Source organism: Chiloscyllium plagiosum, unplaced genomic scaffold (assembly GCF_037043375.1).
Source record: "Chiloscyllium plagiosum isolate Xiang-an unplaced genomic scaffold, Cpla_swu_hap1 HiC_scaffold_27, whole genome shotgun sequence".
In the NCBI taxonomy this organism is placed as follows: Eukaryota; Metazoa; Chordata; class Chondrichthyes; order Orectolobiformes; family Hemiscylliidae; genus Chiloscyllium; species Chiloscyllium plagiosum.
Window position 1 is genome coordinate 35,295,264 of NW_028270165.1, and position 27,273 is coordinate 35,322,536.

Sequence of the window (27,273 nt, forward strand, 5' to 3'; positions counted from 1 at the left end):
AAGCAATGAAGTGTCGAACCACAGCGAAAAAACAAATTGTGCCTCAACCCCTTTTTTACCCATTGGCATTTGGCCTCTTAAAATCTGACAGGAACACCAGCATCCCCAGTGAGCATTCTGCGCATGTTACCCGGTGTCAGCAACGCAGTGCGTATGCCCACCGGTATCAGCAAAACTCTGGGCATGCTCATCACGTTCCGCAAAAAAAGGCTCGCGACCTTCCTTTGATGGCCCAGAAGGGAACCCTGGAGGACCGGAAGGAGAATGGTCCTCCTGCCAATCAGAGCCACAGCATTGTCTGAATGCGGAAATTGGACCATGAGTTTCTGAAGCTGCTACTCCTGCTCCTCTCTTTCTGAATCAACATTGAGCTTCACCCAGACTGCAAATTCCTTCCTCTGTCTAAGATCTGTGAGTACAGCACTCTCTTTTCTCGCCCCCTTTTCCGTTTCGTTTTCATTCTGGGATTCAATTGTTGATTTGCAGGAACTGAAAGGAAAGGGAGTGAACCCAGGGAGGGGACAGACTCTGGAAACATGGTCGAGGTCTGTGTCTCAATTGGCAAAATAGACAGGCAGGAGGCTGGAACGACACAGCAAACCAATAAGCATCAGGAAGTGGAGAAGTTGATGTTTTGGGTGTAACTCTTCTTCAGGACTGGGGATGGGTGCTGGGGCAGGGGACTAAAGTGGGGATAAATGAAGACAGGGAGAGGTTACGGCCTGATGAGTCAATGGGTGAAAGAAATCAGGTTAATGAAAGGGAGAAGTGGAAATGAGGGGCACGGGGCTGAGAAGGGAGTCGGGGGATGGAAAGGGAGGTTATTTGAAATTGGAGAACTTGATGTTGAGTCCCACAGGCTGTAGGCTGCCCGGGCGGAAGATGGGGTGTTGTTCCCCCAATTTGCGGTTTGGTTCGTTGTGGCAATAGAGGAAGCCTAAGATGTTCTTGTCAGAAAGGGAGTGGGAAGGGGAATTAAAATAAGTGGTGATTGGGAGGTCTGGTCAGCCTCTGCAGACCCAGCTGTGATGTTCGCCAAACTGTTCCCTAAGTTTACACTGGGTCTTCCCAATGTAGATAAGACCACAATTTACAAACACGTGACAAATGCAGTATCTCAATGTGAAGTTATAGCCATTGCTGCGGGGAAAAAAAAGCAGAAAGGAGATGTATTGTTAAAATGGCGATATATTGGGATGTGGAGAAAGTGAGAACTGCAGATGCTGGAGATGAGAGTCAAAGTGTGGGGCTGGAAAAAGGCAGTAGGTCAGGCAGCATCCGAGGACCAGGAAAGTCGACATTTCGTTCCCGAGCACTTCATCAGGAATGATGTGTGGATGTGCAAAGGGACCTCAGCATCCTTCTACACCAGTCACTGCCAGTTGTCAGACAGGTGCAGATGAAGAGCTTTTGCCTGAAATGTCGATTTTTCCTGTTCCTCAGATGCTGCCTGACTGGCTGTGCTTTTCCAGCATCACTCTAATCTCGACTCTGATTTCCAGCATCTTCAGTCCTCACTTTTGCCTGGACAGGTGCAGCAAGCAATCAGCAAGGGAAGGGGAATTGCGTTCAGAAGTGGGGATGTCTTCCTGCGTTAGGGGGTCATTGAATATTATTCAAGGCTGAGTTCATCTGATTTTTGAACACCAAAGAAGTGGATGTTTCTGGGGGAAGGCAAGTAAATGATTTAACACCAGTATAGAACAGTTACAGAGTCAGACACCAACAAAACCAGACCCTTTAGTCAAACTAGTCTAAGGCCGACTCTCTTCACAAACTAAACTAATTCCACCTACCTGTGATTGGCACATATTCCTCCGAACCTTTCCTATTCATATACTTATCCAAATGTCTTTTAAATGTTGTTACTCAACCTGCATCCACATTCATTCCACATACAAACCACTCTGTGTAAAAAGAAAAGTGCTCCCCCCCCCCCCCCGCCTTTTTAAAATCCTTTCTCCTCGAACCTTCAAATTTGCTGCCTAAACTTGAAACCCCCACCTTAGGGAAAGGATACCAGCGGTCACCTCATCTCTGCCCCTCGTGATTTTATAAACCTCTGTCAGGTCACCTCTAAACCTCCTGTAATCCAGTGAACAAGTCCCAACCTATTCATCTCGATGGTTGTGAATCTGCCGATAATCTGTTGAATGTTGGTGCAGGCTTGAAAGACCAAACAGCCGACTCCTGCTTCCAATGCACTCTGTGTGTGTCCAGGACAGCAAGAGAACATAAGGCATCGGAGCAGAAATTGGACCATTCAAGATTTGCTCTGCCATTCAATCATGGCTGATAGGTTCCTCAGCCACATTCTCCCACTTCATCTCCGTAACCCTCCATCACCTTGAGACTCAAGAACGTCTCCATCTCACTCTTGAATATCCTCGGTGACCTGGCCTGCACAGTCTTCTGTGGCAGTGAATTCCATAGATTCACCGCTGTCTGGCTGAAGAAGTTTCTCCTTATCTCCATGCTGAAAGGTCTTCCCTTTACTCTAAGGCTGTGCCCACTGGTTCTAATCCCTCCAACCAATGGAATCACCTTTCCAAATTCCACTCTGTCCAAGCTGTTCAGTATTCCTTGTTTCAATTAGGTCCCCACCCCCTCTCCACCCTGAGTGTGGGCCTGTTAATCAGCATGAAGCAGACCCTTCAGGATGAGGTCCAGCAGGGATTAGGTTCAGCAAACTGAGAACGGAGAGAGGGTGTGTGGGGTGGAGATTTTCAACTTCAAAGGAATAAGAGAGGAAACAGAGTTCACTATGAATGAGAATTGATCAGGTGAGCTGATGGGCCAAGAAGTCGCAGTTTAGTTTAAGAGGTGTGTAGTTTGCATTTTGGTCAAGCAATCCAGGCAGGACTGACACCGTTAAGGGGAGTGTTGCAGAACAAAGAGACCTTGGAGTGCAGGTTCATAGTTCCTTGAAAGTGGAGTCACCGGTAGACAGGATAGTGAAGAAGGCATTTGGTATGCTTTCCTTTCTTGGTCAGAGCAGAGAGTACAGGAATTGGGAGGTCATGTTGCAGCTGTGTAAGTCCACATTTGGAAGACTGCATTCATTTCTGGTCTCCCTGTTATAGAAAAGATGTTGTGAAACTTTGAAAGGGGTCGGAAAAGATTTTTAAGGCTCCTGTCAGAGTTGGAGGGTTCGAGCTACAGGGAGAGACTCAAATGGCTGGGGATATTTTCCCTAGAGCACTGGAGGCTGAAGGGTGACCTTATAGACATTCGTAAGGGGCATGGATAGGGTGAATAACCAAGTTACGTTTGCCAAAGTAGAAAGGTCCAAACTAGAAAGTATATGTTTGAGGTGAAGAAGAATTTTAAAAGGCATTTGGATGGGTACATGAAAAGGAAGGGTTTTGAGGGATATGAGCCACATGCAGGCAAATTGGATGAGGTTGATTTAGGATATCTGTTTGGCCGGACACGTTGGACCAAATGGGCTGTTTCCGTGCTGTATGACTCTAATCTTTGGTGAAAGCAGAAGTGTGATTGTGAAGGCTGGAGTTTCAGAGCAGCTTTCAAAGATGTTTTGCCCTTAATGGGAACAGAAGAAGTTACAATGAAATCTTGCATTTGTGAGACAGCAACTGAATGAGTTGCATCCAGGATTTTGGTGGAAAGTGGGAATTCATTGCACTGTGGGGATGAAGCTCTACCTATTGAGTAATTTCTGCTGGTGAATGAAACCAGGCCTCAAGATTAGGAGGAGTAAATTTAGGACAGAGATGAGGAGGAACTGCTTTTCCTGGATAGTGGTGAATCTATGGAATTCTTTGCCCAAAGAAGCAGTAGAGGCAGCTTCATTAAGAATATTCAAGACACAGTTGGATGGGTTTTTGCAATGGTAGGGGAATTAAGGGTAGTTGGGATAATGCAGGGAGGAGAAGCTGAGAGAATGGATAGATCAGCAATGATCTTAATGAATGGCGGAGCGGCTGGATGGGCCAAATGGCCCTACTCCTGCTTCTATTACCCCGAAACTATAACCCTGCATTTCCCATGGCTAACCCACCTAACATGCACGTCCCTGGACATTATGGCCAATCCAAATCAAGGCCAGTGACTAATGTAGTGATGTGGAAAATGAACATCAGAGAACAATTGAAAGGGACAAGGAGAGTAAATGTACCAGCAATCAAAACTAGATTCTAAAGATCACAAAAATTGAAACTAAAAATGGTGTGTCTAAATGTGTGCTGCATTGTAACAAAAGTGAATGAATTGACTACATACATTGAAGTGAATAATTGCAATCTGACACTCCTACAGAGACATGGCTTCAGGATGACAAGGATTGGATCCTGAATATTGAGGGTGTCCTCAAATGGGAAGCTAGGTAAAGGTGGAGGGTTGGCACTGCTAATCAATGCACTGATCATTGTAGTCTGGTAGTCTGGTGTCAGCTCAGATTTCAGGTCCTGATTTCTCTGTCCTCTGTTGATCTCCCTGTTCCCTTCTACACCTTCTGGAACAATAAAACATTCAGTCAATCAAGCCCCAACCCACAATCTCCCAGCCTGTCAACATCCAGGCACAGTGTAGTCACAGCAGGGAATCACACAAGGAAAATGAAACCAAATTTGAAATAAATAGGTGCTTGTGTTTAATGTTTGTTCATTAGCAAGTAATCCAGAAATAGAGCTCTCCAGGGATTCTTATACTGCCCTATTTGAGGAATTCTCTTCCCCCTCATATCTAACTATTAGTACCTAGCTATGATTTACAACAATACTTACACCAACAGAAGTAAGGCATCTGTTCTCAAATAGGTAGAGACATACAGGATGGAAATAGACATTTTTCTCTCTCATGACCGCACCGCACTACACTTCACTTGCAGAGCTGGGCTAAAATGTCACTTTTTGTTATAAAACTTGAAGTTCTCTTGAGAAGGTGCCTGACAGGTAGTTCTGGGATTTGCATGTTAATGATGTCTGCAACCCAATCGAAAAGATGAAAGACTGAACAATCCAGGTTTGTTCAACATGTCATTTCAATGACATGGACACTGTCCTGTTTTTCCATAAATTCTATGTCTTATGACCTTATTCTTGACAACCACCTAATGAAGGAGCAGCGCTCCAAATGCTAGTGCTTCCAAACAAACCTGTTAGTCTCCAACCTGGTGTTGTGTGATGTTTAACTTTATCCATGTTAGGGGGGGATTTGCAATACAAAATTATCCATGGTGTGTAGGGATGTGCAGGTTAGGGTGGATTGGCAGTTCTAAATTACCCATAGTGCCCAGGGATGTGCAGGTTAGGTGCATTAGTCAGGAGCGTTAGTATTGTTAGAAACAAGTTTAATAAAATTTAGACGAGACCACCAAAACTGGAAACAAGATAATTTATTCTACGATCTTGCAAGAAAGGGCATCAAATGCAGAAGCAAATGAGCAAATTAGAACTTAGGTTAGTGTACAGTTGAGCTGAGTGAGGGCATCTCTCCAGACTTCTAATTACCCAATCTCTCTTACTGTACCAGACCACTGAGGAGAAAGTGAGGTCTGCAGATGCTGGAGATCAGAGCTGAAAATGTGTTGCTGGAAAAGCGCAGCAGGTCAGGCAGCATCCAGAGAACAGGAGAATCGACGTTTAGGGCATAAGCCCTTCCAGACTACTGCCCAGCTGCACTCCACCCTTATTACTTCCCCCTTCCCCAGGTTGGCAACCTTCCTTTCTGTAAATGCTGACACATACATTTATTTTGTCAAGATCTGGTTTCACATTTTGTATCAATTCTGCTGGTACATTCCATCCTCGGACATTTCATTAACTTGTATCGTTTTGTATAGCTCAAACATTTCGGTTATCTCAGCTTTTTGCTGAAAGCATAACTTTACAAAAAGAACTTTTTGTTATAGTAATTAAACACCAAAGTTAGCATTTAATTAACCACAATTATACACTAAATTCACTAAAGTCCCTAAATACCTGCAGGGTTAATAGTTCTCTTGCTGTACCCCTTTTCTGTATGCTTTTTCTATATCTGCAAAAACATACTTTACCCATTTCGAACAATTCCCCCATTTCTTTTCTTAACCATTTGTTGTTTTTGCAATCTTATTTTCTGCCCTATTTTCACCCTATGGTATCGAGGTTCACAATCTAGTCATTCCTGTCCTTCTAAGTTTGTACCATTATTGGTTGTTGTCCTCCCAAAGACATTACCAGCTTAGTCATTATCCATTTTAACACATTAAACCCCTATCAGTAAACCTACAATTATTAGTAGCACATAAATGCCTAAATTCACTAACCGTTTTCCCACCCGGTCAATCTCCAGTTACCCCATCCCCATCCTTCATCTTTTCGGAGTTCATCTTCAATTTCTCTCATATTGCTTATCTTTTTCTTTACTATTTCTGCCTTATCTTCCACTATGGAAGAGGTGTCTGGGATGAAGGTGCAGCATTCTTTACCAATCAGAGCACAGGTTTCCCCTTTTTCGGCCAAAAGATAGTCTAAAGCCATTCGATTCTGTAAAGCTGTCAGTCTTGTGGCAATCATTTCAGTGGTTATGGCCGAGTTTCTCCCATCGCGCCGGTGGTATCATTAATTAAATTTTCAAGGGCAGCTGCTATTTCTGTATTTCCACCCCTGCCCTTGTAGTGCCGTAGTTTGGGAGTAGTGTCCACAGTAGACGGTCTCCTTCTGAGACCTCTCTGGTCTTGCGTCTTATCCCCCCTTCCTTTCTCAGGTTGGGCTCATGCTTTTCTATTCGGAGGTGAGGGACTATATAAGCGAGGTAACAGCAGCCACTCCAACCTTTCTGGTTTTGGGGAAGTGTTTCGTCAACTTCATAACATGACACATTTGATCACACGAACATATTTTTCCCCGGGATGGATAGGCCTTCAGACCGCATACCCAATATGTTCCGTTTAATATTCGGGAAGTGGTCATGGCAATGGCTTGACTGGTGTGGACACAAGATGATTTTCCCAGTTGGAAAAGTGCAGCATCATTCTGATTACAGAAACAGGTGGTATTTACTGCTCCTTTCGGTGGGGAAATTCTAAGACTATCAATAGGGCCCTGATTTTTCGGGGCTGGCCTTGGGAACCATCCCGCAAAGTTATATTTGCTCCTTTCAGATCTCCACTTTGTATTATTTGAACCCACATCAAATTATTGTACATCGTACACTTTTTTTAGTGAGCAATATTACTGAGGGGGGGATTCCAGATTCGCCTTGGTGTGGGACCTCTGCACAGACCCAACAGTCGGCAAGTCCCTCTTGTTTAGCATAATTCTGGCACAGCGTAGTGAAGTGATTTTTCGCTTTTCCTTGAATAGTTAGTACTACTAACGTTACAATACTATACCAGTATCTACCCATCTCTGAACTCTGCCTACTGTCCTGTCTTAACATTTTAGGTGTCACACAGCCCTTACAATCAATAACAATATATATATATATATATATATATATATATATATATATATATATATATCAGCAAACGTTAAAAGAGTCTTTTGTCTCCGTTCATTCTTTCTTTCTTAACTTTCAGAGGGTTGTCTGTAGGATGAGCGTGCCACTCCGCCTTTGGGGCATTCACAGGACCTTTAACGCGAGTGTGATGACTCCACCCTTTCTCAGCAGTCCGAATAGCAGTTTCACTAGTCAGGAGGGTTAGGAATGGTCCCTCCCAGCACGGGTGCAGTTTGGTATCTTTCCAGGTCTTGATCAGGACCCAATCACCCGGTTGTATTCGATGTACTGCAAACTTGAGTGGCAGTGTCTGTACCAACAGGCTTTTATTCCTAAGAATAGACAAAGAAGAGCCGAGCGCCACAGTATAGTTCTTTAAAAACTTATCATTGAACTCTGACCAGCCGTTAGGCAGTCTTTCAGCCTCGATAATGCTTCCCTCTATCCTGTCTACTACAGTATATTCATTGTGCTTTTTACCCTCAATCAGCCGGGAGGACCCATCGATAAACAACCGAGCTCCCGCATGCAACAGTACGTCTCTTAAGTTCATTCGCACTTTAGTCTGATATTCAGTAATATCAAGACAGTCATGTTCTGGATTGCCAGGGGCTACCCCCCTCTCTCCGCCACAGAAATGCAGTTGGATTCAAGCAACTGTCTGTGACTAACACAAGGTCATTCTGTTCTATTAAGATTGTCTCATATTTCAAGATCCTGGAGTCTGTGAGCCATTGTCCTGCATTCTGATTTAAGAATTCTTTGCCTTTTACTCCAGAAACCTTGAGACCTTTGTTAGTTAATTTAACATGGGCGGCACGGTAGCACAGTGGTTAGCACTGCTGCTTCACGGCGCCAGAGACCCGGGTTCAATTCCCGCCTCAGGCGACTCTCTGTGTGGAGTTTGCACATTCTCCCCGTGTCTGCGTGGGTTTCCTCCGGGTGCTCCGGTTTCCTCCCACAATCCAAAAAAAAAATGTGCAGGGGTTAGGTGAATTGGCCATGCTAAATTGCCCGTAGTGTTAGGTGAAGGGGTAAATGTAGGAGAGTGGGTCTGGGTGGGTTGCGCTTCGGCGGGTCAGTGTGGACTTGTTGGCCCGAAGGGCCTGTTTCCACGCTGTAAGTAATCTAATCTAATCTAAAGCTTAGGGATGATCGTTCTGCTCCCGTATCCACTAAAAATACTGTTTCCTCTCCTTCAGGTCCCACCTTTAAATTTATCAAGGGTTCCCGGTGGGTCACAGGAGGAGGGAACCCCTGACTCCCCTAATCTTCATCAAAAATCATCAATGATACCGCTTCTCTTTGTCGTCCTAACCTTGGACATTGTCTATCGTAGTTTTTTCAACCGCTGCAACCATTATTTTACCTTTTTGTTTTTGTTTTTGTTTCTCCTCTTCCCTTTTCACATACACTTTCTGTGCCTCATATCGCAGATCATCTATCTGTTTTTCACTCCAGCCTTCTAATTTCTGTAATTTCTTTTGTATGTCCGGCTATGATTTAGTCACAAATTGGACCTTTAAAAGTCCCTGTGCTACCGGATCATCGGGATTCATTCCCGAATATTTTCTAGTGGCTTATTTTAATCTCTGTAAAAAGGATGACAGGGCTTCCTCCTTTTCCTGTCTTACTTGAAAAGCTTTAAAAAACTTCTGAGATTTAGGTGCTGCTTCTTTAATACCCAAAATGACCATTTCTCGTAAGTCCCTCATTTTTCCTCTATCATGTTCATCCATACCCTTCCAATGTGGGTCCACATTGGGGAATTTGTTTTTGGCTGGTATCACTCCCTCACCCACCGGATCTCTCTTTTCCATTCCCTCAGAGCAGCTCTTCTAATCATGCCCCTTTCTTCTCCTGACCGTACCTGATGTGGGGTGCTGACTACTAAGGCTCCCCTAAAAGTAAGTTTCCGACTCTCCTCTACCAATAAGGCTATTGCTACCACTGCCTGCACACACACTGGCCAGTAATGTAGTTTACCATTCTTTAATTAACAATGAATTAATGCAGTCATGTTTTAAATTAACCATGAATCAATAAGACAGGTCACTGAGAATGTATGAAGGAATCCTGCCAATTAATATTGATTCAGGCTAACACAATTGAATTATTATAAATATTAATTATTAATTATATATTTTTGCTCAAGCACATTCATTTATAAGAACCTCAACAGATTCAATAGCACCTTTTGCAGTTAATCAAATCCCCAATTTGGTGGCAATATCTCATCATGAACGCAAAACTGATTCTTCGTGCCTCTCATCACAAAACTGTTGCCACAATCCAATTAACTTTTGTTTTTGTTCCCACTCCCTTGGGCTTAAAATTTAAGGATGACCTTGCTGTCCCCATATTGACTAGGAAAACTACGTCCTCTTTGTAAGGTCCCATCTTTAAATTTATCAAGGGTTCCTGGTGGGTCCCCGGGGGAGGAACTCCTGACACCCCTATTTTTCATCAAGGTTCATAAACGACACTGCCTTTACTTCCGTTTTCGGATCTGGACACTCTCTCTTAAAGTGACCTGTCTTTCCACAGTAATAACATCCTGCCTGTGGGGATTTCCACTTTGATCCTTGTTCCTGTCTACCAGCCCCCTTAACATCTCCTCCCCGATCCTTTCTCCTCCCTTTTGTAACATCTCCTCACCCAATGTTTTGTTTAAACCTTGATTCTTTTAAAGAAATATTGCAATTTTTCTTGCTCCCTGTAATCTCAAATACAATTTATCAATTGATGCTTGCTTTTCTTTAAAGCCTGTTCCTAACTATACATTTTGGAATCTTACTTGTAAATATATATTTATATATTATAAATTCTTTTATTCAGTGTTTAATATTCAAAATGCAAAATGCACACAGTTCCGAACTCTGAAATCCACCACAATCACCCGGTTCCAGTCCCCTGATTCAAATCCAAAACTAGTCCTCCCAAGTAGTCCTGACCAGTCATTGCTCAATTACAATGCTATAGGTCGTGAAATAACCAGAGCTGCCTTAAAAGGATTTGTCTATTCAAGTTAAAACTTCAACTGTCCTCCATAAATCGCTTTTATGTAAGGATAAAAGGGATTAGTTAGAAACTGATAGGAAAGCAGTCATGACCTGTAAAAAGAACATTTTATTTCATAATCTTGCAAAATCCTTAACCTTAAAAAAAACGATGTTAAAATTTCCATAATAGAAATCAGACTCAAAACAGTCCCGGATCTCAAGCTCCAGGGAACATTCAATCACCAACAAACAAATGTGCATTCACACTGAATCACAAAGTGTTAAACTTTCTACTAGCTGTACAGCTCTTTTCTCTCTCACACAGACACCATGTCTCACAGACACTTTGAGTTTCCCGCAACGACTCCTCTAGCTTTTGAATATTTTTCTGGGCGTCTGCCATAAGTTAGTTACGAAGTGCACCCTCAGTAGCCCTTCAGCTACTAGCCCTTCTGATACGAAGCATGATCTGATTCCTCCTGACTGTAAGGCTGTTTTTCATTGACATTTAATCTTTTTGTTTTTTATCCTTTCCTCGCGTCCAAGGATTGTACTTCCAATCTCTTAACATTTTTCCTCAAGGACTGTCCATTGGGATGTGGTCCTCGAACGTCCCTCTCATGTCCCCTTCTACATCTAAATTGCTATTCTTATTTCCCATTTTAATACTCGGCCGTTTTCTTTATATAATTTCAATTAACCTCTCTGAAGTTCGGTGTTACCTTCTTCCACACCCACTTCGGGGTCCTAATCTCCGCGTGGGGGTTTCCCTTCTTAATAACCCGTCTAAGGCTGGGTGATCGAATCAGTTAGACACCTTACCTGTTAGATTAACCTAGCCAATTAAAGACCTTTATTCTCTATTTTTATAAGTTGCCAATTCCCCCGTACTTCTCGTACGGAACCAACCACCAAGGTAATACTTAAAGGTCAATTTTCATACCTTGGTCTGTGCACATATGTTACTTGGTCGAATGCGCACCCCGTCCCGCGGCAATACCAGACAGCAAAGTATGTTGTCAATCGAGGTCGCCCGAAATTTACCTTTACCCGGGTCTTATGTACACAAGAGTAACCTGACTGAACCACCACGTCTTACTGCCCTTCGCACTGCGGCGAAACAGCAAGTAATGCTGCAAATCCTGGCCGCCCGCGAATGTGGGTCTTAAGTCCATAAGAGTTACCCGACCAACCCGCCGTGTCTTAGTGCGCCTCGCTCGTGGCAAAGACTGACAACAAAACAAAACCCGCTGCCTACCCCAGTCACCCAGATAATACTTATTTAAGACCTTTTTCTTACCCGGGTCTTGTGCACAAGAGTTACCCGACCGACCCCGCTGCGTCGCGTCTGCCCGTCCGGTCTCCAGGGTCTCCCAGTCCGGATCACACTCGCCCAGAGCCGCCTCGGCAACAAGGGGAAACTAGAGATCGCCGAAATTAGCGAGGTGCACCTTCTCCGTTTCTCCAAGAATGCCGAGCGTTCGGAGCTTGGGATCCTGGAACACGCCCCCAAATCTTTTAGAAACAAGTTTAATAAAATTTAGACGAGACCACCAAAACTGGAAACAAGACAATTTATTCTACGATCTTGCACGAAAGGGCATCAAATGCAGAAGCAAATGAGCAAATTAGCACTCAGGTTAGTGTACAGTTATACCCTTTGAGCTGAGTGAGAGCATCTCTCCAGACTCCTAATTACCCAATCTCTCTTACTGTACCTGACCACTGCCCAGCTGCGCTCCACCCTTATTACGTCCCCCTTCCCCAGGTTGGCAACCTTCCTTTCTGTAAATGCTGACACATACATTTATTTTGTCAAGATCTGGTTTCACACTTTGTATCAATTCTGCTGGTACATTCCATCCTCGGACATTTCATTAACTTGTATCGTTTTGTGTAGCTCAAGCATTTCGGTTATCTCAGCTTTTTGCTGAAAGCATAATTTTACAAAAAGAATTTTTTGTTATCGTAATTACACACCAATGTTAGCATTTAATTAACCACAATTATACACTGAAAAGTCCCTAAATACCTGCAGGGTTAATAGTTCTCTTGCTGTACCCCTTTTCTGTATGCTTTTTCTACATCTGCAATAACAACACTTTACCCCATTTCTAACAGTTTTGAGCAAAAAGGCTAGGGGAATGGTTGAGGGTGAGTTACCCTTTGGAGGGTCGGTGTGGACTCATTGCGCCGAGTGGCCTGCTTCTACACTGGGGATTCTCTGAAGGGAAGGAATTTCTGCAAACTGTGCAGGGCAGCGCAGGCGGAGTGCGGGGTCCCGCTTCCGGCCGAGCCCCGCATCTCGTCCCACCCCTTTCTCTTGCCCCGTCTCCCATACCCTCCCCCACCCCCGACCCATTGATGGCGTCACAATGCGCGGAAGTGGCCCTGTCAGTTTCAGAGTGAAACTCCCTCCCTCTGGAGGAATTGTTCATCCTGGGAAGGCGAGAGAGGGGAGGGGTGGAAATCTGTTCACTTGCAGCAGCTGGAGTGAATCCAGGGAGGGAGCAGATTCTGCAAACTCAGCTATGTGTCTTAATTACCTGGGCGAGGAGGGATGGAAGGATGGGGTGGGGCTGTTTTCCCCAGAGTCTGAAGGGTGACATTACAGACGTTTTATAGAATCCTGAGGGGCATGGATAGGGTCAATTCTCAAGGTCTTTTCCTTCGGATGGGGGAGTCCAGAACGAGAGGGTAATAGGTTTCCGGTAAGGCCGGGGTGGGGAGATGTAAAAGAGATCTTAGGGGAAACGTTTTTGATGGAGAGGGTGGTGCAGTTATGGAATGAGCTGCCAGACGAGGTGGTGGGTTCTGGTACAATTCCAGCAGTTAAAAGGCACTTGGATGGGTGTATGAATACGAAGGGTTCAGTGGATCAGGGCCAAGTGATGGCAAATGCGACTGGAGTCATAGAGATGTACAGCACGGAAACAGATCCTTTGGTTCAACTCATTCTTGCCGAACAGATAGCCAACACAATTTAGTCCCAGCTGCCAGCCCCCGGCCCATATAGGGGCCAAGTGATGGCAAATGTGGCTAGATTAATGTAGGATATCTGGTCAGCTCGGACAAGTTGGGCCAAAGGGTCTGTTTCCGTGCTGTATGACTCTAATTATATTTGGTGAAAGCAGAAGTGTGGTTGTGAAGACTGAGCTTTCAGAGCAGCTTTCAAAGATGTTTTGCCCTGACTGGGAGCAGAAGAGTTTCACTGAAGTGTGTCGGTGTTAATTCCTTGATGTCTCAATTTGCTCCCACCTTCCTGGGGACGTTAACCATTTTGTTCCACAAATAGCTGCATTGCAGGTTACCCCATGAATTGACACACTTATGTTTGCTTCCCAGAATCAGACCTGCTCACTGTCAACTGTATCCCAGTGTTGTGGAGTTATCCAAAATGCAGAGAGATGGCAGTCTTGACGTTTTTGCTTTTCTGCCCCTTTAAGATTCTGAATCAGCACCTTCAGGGAATTAGTTAGAGTGGAGTGAGAACAGAGGGGGAGAGAGAGTGGGATGGTGCTTTCAATTTTGTGGAATAACAAAAGAAAAGAATATTCCACAGAAAGTAGAATTCCTTGTTCAGAATTTCTACTCTGCACTGACAGTGATGGCTTTTGTAATCTCTTTTTACAGAGCATTTGAAGATCTGAAGATGGAAGTTTCAAAATCAACAGATGAAGGCCTTATGCCCAAAATGTTGACTCTCCTGCTCCTCAGATGCTGCCTGACCTGCTGTGCTTTTCCAGCGCCACACTTTCTGACTCTCCAGCGTCTGCAGTCCTCACTTTGACAGTCACTCAATCCATCGGGATTGCAACCGTTTTCAATTATGATTCTGTGAGAAGTAGCAAAGCGTTTTGGTTCCTGTTTGAGTACGTTTTCAGCATCAGTGGGACTGGATGAGAGACCCTACCATTGCAGTGCACTGAGTGTGGAGCCTGAAGCAGTTATATGGCCTGGAAAGAGGAATTCACTGTGGGGAATAGGCTCTGCACACGTTTGTGTGTGGCTGAAGCTCCGGCCATGGAGAAACCAGAAGAATCCCGCCCCGTGGAGAAACCGTGGAAGTGTGGCGACTGCAAAAAAGGCTTCAGTTTCCCGTCTGCCCTGGAGACTCATCGGCACAGCCACACTGGGGAGAGGCGATTCCCCTGCCCTGTCTGTGGGAAGGGCTTCAGCGATTCCACCAACCTCCACACCCACCAGTGGGTCCACATGGGGGAGAGGCCCTTCAGCTGCCCTGAGTGTGGGAAGGCCTTTTCCCAGGCCTCCAACCTCCACACCCACCAGCGAGTCCACACAGGGGAGAGGCCCTTCAGCTGCCCTGAGTGTGGGAAGGCCTTTACCCAGGCCTCCAACCTCCAGACCCACCGGCGAGTCCACACGGGGGAGAGGCCCTTCAGCTGCCTCGAGTGTGGGAAGGCCTTCAGGAATTCCTCCCACTTGCTGACCCACCAGTGGGTCCACAGGGGGGAGAGGCCCTTCAGCTGCCCTGAATGTGGGAAGGCCTTCAGCAATTCCTCCCACCTGCGGAGCCACCAGTGGGTCCACACAGGGGAGAGACCCTTCAGCTGCCCCGAGTGTGGGAAGGCCTTCAGCAATTCCTCCCACCTGCGGAGCCACCAGTGGGTCCACACAGGGGAGAGGCCCTTCAGCTGCCCTGAATGCGGGAAGGCCTTCAGTAATTCCTCCACCCTGCTGAGGCACCAGCAGGTCCACACGGGGGAAAGGCCCTTCAGCTGCCCTGAGTGCGGGGAGGCCTTCACCAATTCTTCTAACCTGCTAGGCCACCAGCAGGTCCACACTGGGAAGAGGCTGTTCCCTTGCACAGAGTGTGGGAAGGTCTTCAGGTATTCTTCTCATTGCTGACCCACTGGCGGGTCCACACCGGGGAGAGGCCTTTCAGCTGCCCCGAGTGTGGGAAGGCCTTCAGGCATTCCACTAACCTGCTGACCCACCGGCGGGTCCACACAGGGGAGAGGCTGTTCCCATGCCACGAGTGCGGGAAGGCCTTCAGCAATTCCTCTAACCTGCTGAGGCACCAGCAGGTCCACACGGAGGAGAGGCCCTTTCGCTGCCCCGAGTGCTGGAAGGCCTTCACCTGCTCCTCCTACCTGCGGAGCCACCAGCGAGTTCATGTGCCATCGCAGGGGGATTGAAGGAATGACGGCCAAGTGCCATTATCGACTGGACTATCAACCTGTTTCCGGGGACTCCCGGGTTCGATTCCCACCGCAGCAGATGGTGGAATTGGAATTTAGTCAGAAATCTGGAGTTCAGAATCTAACGGTGAAACTATTGTCGGTGGGGTGGGGGTGGAAGAAAACTCCCACCTGATTCACGCAGTTCTTTTTTAGGGAGAGGATTCACTCAGTCGTCCCAGCTGCATCCTTTACCTGTCTGGCCTACACGTGACTCCAGACCCACAGCAGTATGATTAACTCTGCACTGTCCATCCAACTTACTTGGATACAGGATACGGGTTGAAAATGCTGAGTGAGGCAATAATTTCTCCAGGTTAAGGGTGTACCAAGGATCCAATTACAAAGGGCAACTTGGTGGTGACCGATAATGAAGAAAGTGAGGGGTTGGAGGGAGTGTGTGCACTTTGACTGTGAGCTGTTTTTAAAACATTGCTACTTTTTCTATGCCTTTCTGTTGGGAGATTCTGAAGCTGTAACAAAGTTGGGTCGCAATAAAGATTACCTGAACTTCACGCCAAGTTCAGACTCTCATTGAAAGCTTTGAATTGCAACCAGGTTGTTGTTTTAAAACTGCTCATTTCTTACAGGTGAAAGTGAGAACGGCTGATGCTGGAGATCAGAGTCAAGATTAGAGTGGTGCTGGCAATGCACAGCAGGTCAGGCAGCATCCAAGGAGCAGGAAAATCTACATTTTTCGGGCAATGTTGATTTGCCTGCTCCTCAGATGCTGCCTGACCAGTTGTGCTCATTTCTGACAGTCTCCTGTACTATGTTTCCAATGTTGTGTATTGGTTGCAGCAGTGAATGAGTAGCCAGTATTGTTAGAAATTATGAATTTTTCAGGAGTGCGGGAACTACATCATCCCATTGTCATTGTACAGTTTCCTGGCAGCACTGGGAGGTGTGGGCTGTGTCGACTGGAAATGATGTGGAGGTGCCGGTGTTGGACTGGTGGGGTGGATAAAGTTAAAAATCACACAACACCAGGTTATCTTCCTTCTGGTTTATTTGGAAGCACTGGCTTTTGGAGCGCTGCTCCTTCATCAGGTAGCTGTGGAGCAGAATCATAAGACACAGAATTTCTAGCAAAAGCTGACGGTATCATGCAACTGATAAGATATTGAACAAATCTAGATTGCGGATTAGTCTTTCATCTTTTACCATGGGTTGCAGGTTTCAGTTCATTAATATGTAAACCCCAGAACTACTTTTAATTCACCTTCTCGAGATGGTTTAAGGTTTTATAAAAATAGGTGACGTCTCAGCTCAGATACTGCATAAAAGGTGTGAGGTTCGAGTCTGTATCCCAATCTTGAATCAGATTGGTTCTATTAACCAAAGTAGGAATTTATAAAATATTACATGCAGTTTGTGTGCTTTTTGATCAAAATTGAATATATCTGCAAATATAATTCTGCAAATGCAAATTCACCCCATAGACTTATGTGTGACTGTGTGTGCATGAGTGTGTGTGTGCGGGCATGCGAGTTTGAGAAGTGTGTGAGAGAGATGGAGTATAAGCCTGTGATATGGTGTGAGTGTTAGGGTGTGTGTGTGTCTGAGCCAGTGACAGACAAAGGCAAGGGGTTGCATTTTGCTAAAACAAGGAAGGGCAGGACTTGTACAGTTAATGGTAGGGCCCTGCATCGTGTTCTAGAACAGATTCATGGGGGGGCGGGGCAGCGTGGAGTGGTTCTGGTACATAAAGTTAAAAATCTCTCAATGACACGTTATCGTCCAACTGGTTTATCTGGAAGCACAAGCTTTCGGAGCGCTGCTCCTTCATGGGGTGTTTGTGGAGCAGGATCATAAGACACAACCACCTGATGAAGGAGCAGCGCTCCAAAAGCTAATGCTTGCAAATGAGCCTGTTGCAGTATCACCTGGTGTGGTGTGAATTTTAACTTCGTACACCCCAGTCCAACACCGGCATCTCCAAATCAGGGACATAGTTCTTTGGAAGTTGCATCATTGGTAGACTGGGTTGTGAAAGAGGCGTTTAGCACACTTGCCTTCATTGTTCACACCGTTCAGTGCAGGAGTTGGGACATCACGTTGTGGTTGTACAGGATATTGGTGAGACCACGTGGAGAGGACTGAGGACACTTCTGGTCGCCCTATCGACGACCACAAGTTGTCGGGTGACCTTATTTCGATTTATAAAGTCATGGGGCGTATCGGAAAGGTAAATATCACAGGGGGAAAAAAATTATGCAGCTCCCCTTTTTTACTTCTCTTGGCATTTGGACACAAATTCTGTCAGTAACAGCCTCATCGCCAGAGATCAGACTGCGCGTGCTCGCCGGCGTCTGGATGAAACTGCGCATGCCCCTCGCTGCACGCAAGTGCCTCGCGACTTTCTTTTGGTGGGCCAATCAGGAGTGCTGGAGGACCGGAAGGTGACTGGTCCTCCTGCCAATCAGAGCCTTCCTATTGTCTGAATGCAGAAGCTGGAACACGAGTTTCGGAAGTTGCTGCTCTCTCCCTGAATGAAGATTGAGTTTGTTCCAGACTCCCTTCTTACTTCTGCTAATCTAATCGTTTTTCCACATCTGTCTGTGGCGTGCAACCCCGCCCCCTCCCCAACCGATAGCTGGGTCTTATTACTTTTGCTGATGCAACACAGGGTCTTATTTGGTTATCTTGTTCATACTAACTCCCTATATGCGTGACCATTGCTACGGTCATGTTAATACATCTGCTTCTACCAGTCGACCACCTCCTTTAGTCAGGTAAAAACAAGTCCTGCAGATGCTGGAAACCAGAGGGCTCCTTGGATGCTGCCTGAACTGCTGTGTTCTTCCAGCACCACTAATCCACCTCCTTTAGTTAGTTATTTCTTGGAATATATCCTCACAATTCTGCCTTGTGATTTTTGCAGAAGCAAGATGCAGCTACTTGTAACTGCTTGCAAGCATATCTAACTTAACATATCCCCCCGCCGTGACTCAGTCTTGTGATTTTTGCAGAAACAACACTTCGCAAGGGCCTCTCACAGCTACTGTACCTGCATCCAATACATAAGCTACTCTCAACAAAAAAAAAACCACTTCATCCACACAACATAAAAATCCGCACTCTGTTGTTCAAAAAACAGATGAACTCAACCTTGAATATATTCAATGGGCCCCTAAATACAGGAAGACATCCCCACTTCTAATCCCAGTTCATCTTCCATACATATGCCTTGCTGATTGCTTGCTGCATCTGTCTGATGACTGGTGTAGAAGAACACTGAGGCCCCTTTGTACATCCATCCTTCATTCCTGATGAAGGGCTCGGGCCTAGAATGTCAACTCTCCTCGTCTTCAGATGCTGCCTGTCCTACTGTGCTTTTTCAGCCCCACACTTTTAGACTTTGATTCCAGCATCTGCAGGTCTCACTTTCTGTACATCGGATGCTGAGCGTTAACCTTGATAAGGGGCAGGGAGAGTCAATACCCAAGGTCTTTTCCCCAGGGTAGGTGAGTGGGGAAAGGGACATGAGAGGCAACCTTTTCACACACATGGTGGTGCATCTATGGAACGAACTGCCAGAGGAAGTGGTGGAGGCTGGAACAGGTACAACATTTAAAACCCATTTTGATGGGTACATGCATAGGAAGAGTTTAGAGGGATATGGGCCATATGTGGGCAAATGAGACAAGGTTAATTTAGGATATTTGGTCAGCACGGACAAGTTGGGCCAGACGGTCTGTTTCTGAGCTGTAACACTCGAATTTTGTTCAGTGAATGCAGATGTGTGGTTGGACTTTCAGAGCAGCTTTCCAAGATGTTGTGCCCTTACTGGGAGCAAAATAAGTTACAATGAAGTCTTTCATTTGTGAGACAGCAACCGAGTGAGTGAGTACATCTGAGAGGTTGGTGGAAAGTGGGAATTCATTGCACTGTGGGGATGAAGCCCTACCCTATCCAGTGATTTCTGCTGGTGGATGAGACCAGGCCTCAAGTTGAGGGGAGTAGATTTTGGACGGAGATGAGGCGGAACTGCTTTTCCTGGAGAGTAGTCAATCTATGGAATTCTCTGCCCAAGGAAGCAGTAGAGGCATCTTTATTAAGTATATTCTAAACATAGTTGGATGGGTATTTGCATGGTATGGAATTAAGGGTAGTTGGGACAATGCAGGGAGGAGGATCTCAGACGACGGATATATCAGCCATGATCATAATGAATGGTGGAGCAGGTTTGATGGGCCAAATGGCCCACTCCTACTTCTTTTACTATGAAACTATAACCCTGCATTTCCCATGGCTAACCCATCTAACCTTCACATGCCTGGACATTATGGGCAATTTAGCATGGCCAATCCAAATCAAGGCCGGTGAGCAATGTAGTGATGTGGAAAATGACCATCAAAGGACGATAGAAAGGGACAAGGTGAGTAAATGTACCAACAATCAAAACTGGATTCTGAAGATCACAAAACTTGAAACTAAAAACGATGTTTCTGAATGTGTGGTGCATTGTAACAAAATTGACTGCACACATTGAAGAGAATAATTATGATCTGAGACTCCTTACAGAGGCATGGCTTCAGGATGACAAGGATTGGATCCTGAATATTGAGGTGATAGTCAAATGGGAAGCTCGGTGAAGGTAGAGGGTTGATGCTGCTCATCAAAGCACTAATCACAGGGAAGTCTGGTGTCAGCTTGGATTTCAGGTCCTGATTTCTCTGTCCTCTGATGTCCCTGTACCCACAGAGTAAGATATTGGTCTGTTCTGCTCTGCTGGATTTCTGCTGAAGCTTTGACCCCCCCCCACCTCTACACCTTCTGGAACAATAAAACATTCAATCAAGACCCAAGCCACAATCCCCCAGCCTGTCAACCATCCAGACACAGAGTGTAATCCTAGCTGGGAATCAAACAAGAAAAACAGAACAAAATTAGAAATAAATAAATGCTCGTGCTTAACGTTTGTTCATGAGGAAGTAAACCAAAAATAGTGCTCTCCCACGGTTCTTACAGTGCCCAGCTTGAGGCATTCTCTCTCCCTAACATCTAACTATTCATACCCAACTATGATTTACAACAATATTTACACCAGCAGAATTAAAGCATCTGTTATCAAGTAGACATCGGGATATACAGCACGAAATAGACTTTCCTCTGTCTCATTCACACACATATACACATATACATCCGTGGGGGTGAATTTGTATTTGCAGGATTATTTTTGCAGAAACATTCTATTTTTCTCAAAATATACACAACCTGCAGGCTGTTCAATCCATGTAATATTTTGTAAGTTCCACTTTGGAAATAGAACCAGTCTGACTCAAGATTGTGATACAGACAGACCCTGATTTCACACCTTTAATGCATTGTCAGAGCTGAGATGTCACCTTTCCTTATAAAACCTTGAGTTATCTCAAGAAAATGTCTTTCAGGAAATTCTGGGATTTACAAATGAATGATATGAGCAGCCCATACTAAAAGATGAAATACTTAACAATCCAGGGTGTTTCAATATATCATTTCAGTGCACTGTAATGTTTTTCCATCCATTCTGTGCCTTATGATTTTATTCTCCAAAATCACCTGACGAAGGAGCCACACTCCGAGTGCTAATCATAGAGATGTACAGCATGGAAATAAATCCTTAGGTCCAACCCGCCCATGCTGACCAGATATCCCAACCTAATCTAATCCCACCTGCCAGCACCCAGCCCATATCCCTTCAAACCCTTCCTATTCATATACCCATCCAAATGCCTCTTAAACGTTGCAATTGTACCCACCTCCACCACTTCCTCTGGCAGTTCATTCCATACATGCATAACCCTCTGCATGAAAAGTTGTCCCTTCGGCCCCTTTTAAATCTTTCCCTTCTCACCTTAAACCTATGCCTTCTAGTTTTCGACTCCCAACCCTGGGGAAAAAGACCTAGGCTATTTGCCCTATCTATGCCCCTCATGATTTTATAAACCTCTCCAAGGTAACCCCTAAGACTCTGATGTTCCAGGGTAAAATAAATGCCACAGCCCTTCTCTCAGTCTGTATAACTGGTTAAAGCTCCTTCCCATAGTCAGCTCACTGGGACACACACACTCATTCTGTGTAATCAGTTAAAGCTCAGTTCACTGGTGTGTTCCTCTCTGAGTGCTCCTCTGCTCACACTGATGTCCAGTACCTTTTGAAGCAGGTCGAATGGATTTCTCTTTCCAGACTCAACCCCCGCCCCCCCCCCCCCCCAATGATATTGAGTGACTCTGTCAGATCTTGTTATGGAATTTCTTCCAAGATTTCTGTCTGCAGATCCTCCCCTTCTGATACCCTGTCAGCAAAGTTGAAACAAGTCATCAATGTCTGTACCGAATAGAAATTCTGATTATATTGTATGTGTCTGTGTACTACCTCAGTAACATACAACTGGTATTATTGATTTAAAATGCACAGGAGACGTGAGGAAGGAGGTAAAAACAATGACTGCAGATGCTGGAAACCAGATTCTGGATCAGTGGTGCTGGAAGAGCACAGCAATTCAGGCAGCTTCCGAAAAGCTTCGAAATCGACGTTTCGGGCAAAAGCCCTTCATCAGGAATAAAGGCAGAGAGCCTGAACCGTGGAGAGATAAGCTAGAGGAGGGTGGGGGTGGGGATAGAGTAGCATAGAGTACAATAGGTCAGTGGGGGAGGAGATGAAGGTGATAGGTCAGGGAGGAGAGGGTGGAGTGGATAGGTGGAAAAGGAGCTGGGCAGGTCGGACAAGTCCGGACAAGTCAAGGGGATCGTGTTGTTGTAGGTTAGAAACTAGGATGAGGTGGGGGAAGGGGAAATGAGGAAGCTGTTGAAATCCACGTTGATGCCCTGGGGTTGAAGTGTTCCGAGGCGGAGGATTAGGCGTTCTTCTTCCATGCGTCTGGTGGTGAGGGAGCGGCGGTGGAGGAGGCCCAGCACCTCCATATCCTCGGCAGAGTGGGAGGGGGAGTTGAAATGTTGAGCCACGGGGCGGTTTGGTTGATTGGTGCGGGTGTCTCGGAGATGTTCCCTAAAGCGCTCTGCTAGGAGGCGCCCAGTCTCCCCAATGTAGAGGAGACCGCATCGGGAGCAACGGATACAATAAATGATATGAGTGGATGTGCAGGTAAAACTTTGATGGATGTGGAAGGCTCCTTTAGGGCCTTGGATGGAGGTGAGGGAGGAGGTGTGGGCAGAGGTTTTACAGTTACTGCGGTGGCAGGGGAAAGTGCCAGGATGGGAGGGTGGGTCGTAGGGGGGCATGGACCTGACCAGGTAGTCACGGAGGGAACGGTCTTTGCGGAAGGCGGAGAGGGGTGGATAGGGAAATATATCCCTGGTGGTGGGGTCTGTTTGGAGGTGGCGGAAATGTCGGCGGATGATTTGGTTTATGCGAAGGTTGGTAGGGTGGAAGGTGAGCACCAGGGGCGTTCTGTCCTTGTTGCGGTTGGAGGGGTTGGGTCTGAGGGCGGAGGTGCGGGATGTGGGTGAGATGCGTTGGAGGGCATCTTTAACCACGTGGGAAATGAAATTGCGGTCTCTAAAGAAGGAGGCCATCTGGTGTGTTCTATGGTGGAACTGCTCCTTCTGGGAGCAGATACGGCGGAGGCGGAGGAATTGGGAATACGGGATGGCATTTTTGCAAGAGGTAGGGTGGGAAGAGGTGTAATCCAGGTAGCTGTGGGAGTCGGTGGGTTTGTAGAAAATGTCAGTGTCAAGTCGGTCGTCACTGATGGAGATGGCGAGGTCCAGGAAGGGGAGGGAGGTGTCAGAGATGGTCCAGGTAAATTTAAGGTCAGGGTGGAATGTGTTGGTGAAGTTGATGAATTGCTCAACCTCCTCGCGGGAGCACGAGGTGGTGCAAATGCAGTCATCAATGTAGCGGAGGAAGAGGTGGGGAGTGGTGCCGGTGTAATTACGGAAGATCAACTGCTCTACGTAGCCAACAAAGAGACAGGTATAGCTGGGGCCCATACGTGTGCCCATGGCTACCCCTTTGGTCTGGAGGAAGTGGGAGGATTCAAAGGAGAAATTGTTAAGGGTGAGGACCAGTTCGGCCAAACGAATGAGAGTGTTGGTGGAGGGGTACTGTTGGGAATGTCTGGAGAGGAAAAAACGGAGGGCTTGGAGGCCCTGGCCATGGCGGATGGAGGTGTAGAGGGATTGGATATCCATGGTGAAGACGAGGCGTTGGGGGCCGGGGAAACGGAAGTCTTGGAGGAGGTGGAGGGCGTGGGTGGTGTCTCGTACGTATGTGGGGAGTTCCTAGACTAGGGGGGATAGGACAGTGTCGAGGTAGGTAGAGATGAGTTCAGTGGGGCAGGATCATGCTGAGACAATGGGTCGGCCAGGGTGGTCAGGCTTGTGGATCTTGGGAAGGAGGTAGAACCGGGCAGTGCTGGGTTCCCGGACTATGAGGTTGGAAGCTGTGGGTGGGAGATCTCCTGAGGTGATGAGGTTCTGTATGGTCTGGGAGATGATGGTTTGGTGATGGGGGGGTGGGGTCATGGTCAAGGGGGCGGTAGGAAGAGGTATCCTCGAGTTGGCGTTTGGCTTCAGCGATGTAGAGGTCAGTGCGCCAGACTACCACTGTGCCCCCTTTGTCCGCTGGCTTGATGGTGAGGTCAGGATTGGAGCAGAGGGATTGGGGGGCTGCGCGTTGTGAGGGTGAGAGGTTGGAGTGGGGGAGGGGGGTCGACAGGTTGAGGCGGTTAATGTCCCGGCGGCAGTTGGAAATGAAGAGGTCGAGGGCAGGTAAAAGGCCAGCACGGGGTGTCCAGGTGAATGCAGTGTGTTGGAGGTGGGCGAAGGGGTCCTCGGAAGATGGGCGGGAATCCTGATTGTGGAAGTAAGCTCGGAGGCGGAGGCGACGGAAGAATTGTTCGATGTCACGGCGTGTATTAAATTCATTGATGCGTGGACGGAGGAGGACGAAGGTGAGTCCTTTGCTGAGGACTGATTGTTCGTCCTCAGTGAGGGGGAGGTCTGGAGGGATGGTGAAAACTTGGCAGGGCTGGGAGCTGGTGTGGGTGTAGAGCTGGGAGTGGGTCGGAGCCAGTATCTGGAGTGGGTGTGATGGTGGGGGGAATGGGGGTAGAGTCATGAGCAGGGGTAGTGTTCCCCTCGGGGTCCTGGGGGGTGGGGATAGTGACAGTGGGGTGTGTGGGGGGCGTGTCAGCAGAATGCAGGTGAGTGGCGCTGGTGGGGGGGCGGAAGTGGCAGAAATGGCAGTAGGCGTGGCAGAAGTCACTGAGTGTGTGGCATCGGCGATGATGTGAGGGGCGGAAGTGGCTGTGGGAGTGGCCATGATGGGGGCAGAAGTGACATCATCAATCAGCGTGGGGGTGGTAGCTGCATCAGCCGCATGGCTAATGGTGTTTCCGAGGCCAGGGAAATCTTCTGGAATGTTTGAGAAGCGCTGGTTATGGAGGTGGGTAGATAAAAGTTTGTTGTACTTACAGTTTTTGATGTTTGAGATGGAATTGAAATACTGTTTGTTGAGAGTATGGATTCTCCTGAGGATGTAGTACAGAGTGGGTCCTTTGCAATTCTGAGAGAGTGTGGCCCTCAGCTGAGGCAGGGCTGACTGTAGCGAGGTTAGGTGCCGGCGCATTGCTGCAAGTGTGGAGCGGAGGATCTTGAAGGAGAACTGTTGCTGGTGTTTTTGAATCTGTAGCCTGTACTGTTTGTCCTATTCGGGTCCGAACTCTGCTGGTTTAAAGGTGGTCCGGAGTCCGTGTGGGATGAGGTGGTTACGGAGACAGGCATTGAGGAAGCAAACGTGGCTGTGGTAGCGGGTTTGTTTCAGGACATGGTTGAAGAGCTTCAGGGCAGAGGAAATGACCTGGGAGTTGCAGTGGGAGAGAGACTCCCTGAGAATCTTGTAGAGAGAGGAGGAAAACTTCTTCAAGGCAGGCATCCTTGCAAGAGGATTCGCAGTAGGCTTAAAATCAACGAGGTAAAAACAATGACTGCAGATGCTGGAAACCAGATTCTGGATCAGTGGTGCTGGAAGAGCACAGCAATTCAGGCAGCATCCGACAAGCTTCGAAATCGACGTTTCGGGCAAAAGCCCTTCATCAGGAATAAAAAGGGCACCGGCACCACTCCCCACCTCTTCCTCCGCTACATTGATGACTGCATTGGCGCCACCTCGTGCTCCCGCGAGGAGGTTGAGCAATTCATCAACTTCACCAACACATTCCACCCTGACCTTAAATTTACCTGGACCATCTCTGACACCTCCCTCCCCTTCCTGGACCTCGCCATCTCCATCAGTGACGACCGACTTGACACTGACATTTTCTACAAACCCACCGACTCCCACAGCTACCTGGATTACACCTCTTCCCACCCTACCTCTTGCAAAAATGCCATCCCGTATTCCCAATTCCTCCGCCTCCAGCGTATCTGCTCCCAGGAGGAGCAGTTCCACCATAGAACACATCAGATGGCCTCCTTCTTTAGAGACCGCAATTTTCCTTCCCACGTGGTTAAAGATGCCCTCCAACGCATCTCGTCCACATCCCGCACCTCCGCCCTCAGACCCAACCCCTCCAACCGCAACAAGGACAGAACGCCCCTGGTGCTCACCTTCCACCCTACCAACCTTCGCATAAACCAAATCATCTGCCAACATTTCCGCCACCTCCAAACAGACCCCACCACCAGAGATATATTTCCCTCCCCACCCCTCTCCGCCTTCCGCAAAGACCGTTCCCTCCGTGACTACCTGGTCAGGTCCATGCCCCCCTACGACCCACCCTCCCATCCTGGCACTTTCCCCTGCCACCGCAGGAACTGTAAAACCTGTGCCCACACCTCCTCCCTCACCTCCATCCAAGGCCCTAAAGGAGCCTTCCACATCCATCAAAGTTTTACCTGCACATCCACTCATATCATTTATTGTATCCGTTGCTCCCGATGCGGTCTCCTCTACATTGGGGAGACTGGGCGCCTCCTAGCAGAGCGCTTTAGGGAACATCTCCGAGAATCCCGCACCAATCAACCAAACCGCCCCGTGGCTCAATATTTCAACTCCTCCTCCCACTCTGCCGAGGATATGGAGGTGCTGGGCCTCCTCCACCGCCGCTCCCTCACAACCAGACGCATGGAAGAAGAACGCCTCATCTTCCGCCTCGGAACACTTCAGCCCCAGGGCATCAATGTGGATTTCAACAGCTTCCTCATTTCCCCTTCCCCCACCTCATCCTAGTTTCTAACCTCCAACAACATGATCCCCTTGACTTGTCCGGACTTGTCCGACCTGCCCAGCTCCTTTTCCACCTATCCACTCCACCCTCTCCTCCCTGACCTATCACCTTCATCTCCTCCCCCACTGACCTATTGTACTCTATGCTACTCTATCCCCACCCCCACCCTCCTTTAGCTTATCTCTCCACGCTTCAGGCTCTCTTCCTTTATTCCTGATGAAGGGCTTTTGCCCGAAACGTCGATTTCGAAGCTTTTCGGATGCTGTCTGAATTGCTGTGCTCTTCCAGCACCACTGATCCAGAGTGAGGAAGGAGGTGTCAGGACCTGGCACACTCTGAACCCTAACAGGGTGTTCCAAGTGGTCGTGAAAACATTTCAAAATGAAGTGGATGGCCATAGAGCTGTACAGCACAGAAACAGTCCATCTCATCCATGCTCACTAGATAT

The 27,273-nt window shown here is 47.1% G+C and overlaps 1 protein-coding gene across 1 annotated transcript; it reads left to right on the forward strand.

The window, feature by feature from the left end:
• Nucleotides 1-312: 312 nt before the first annotated feature.
• Nucleotides 313-16,155, forward strand: LOC148143579 (uncharacterized). The gene is made up of 3 exons (XM_087974377.1): nt 313-411; nt 14,079-15,259; nt 15,343-16,155. The coding sequence occupies exons 2-3, from the start codon at nt 14,397-14,399 to the stop codon at nt 15,602-15,604; spliced, it is 1,125 nt and encodes a 374-aa protein (XP_087830503.1). The 5' UTR covers nt 313-411; nt 14,079-14,396; the 3' UTR covers nt 15,605-16,155.
• The last annotated feature ends 11,118 nt before the right edge of the window (nt 16,156-27,273 follow it).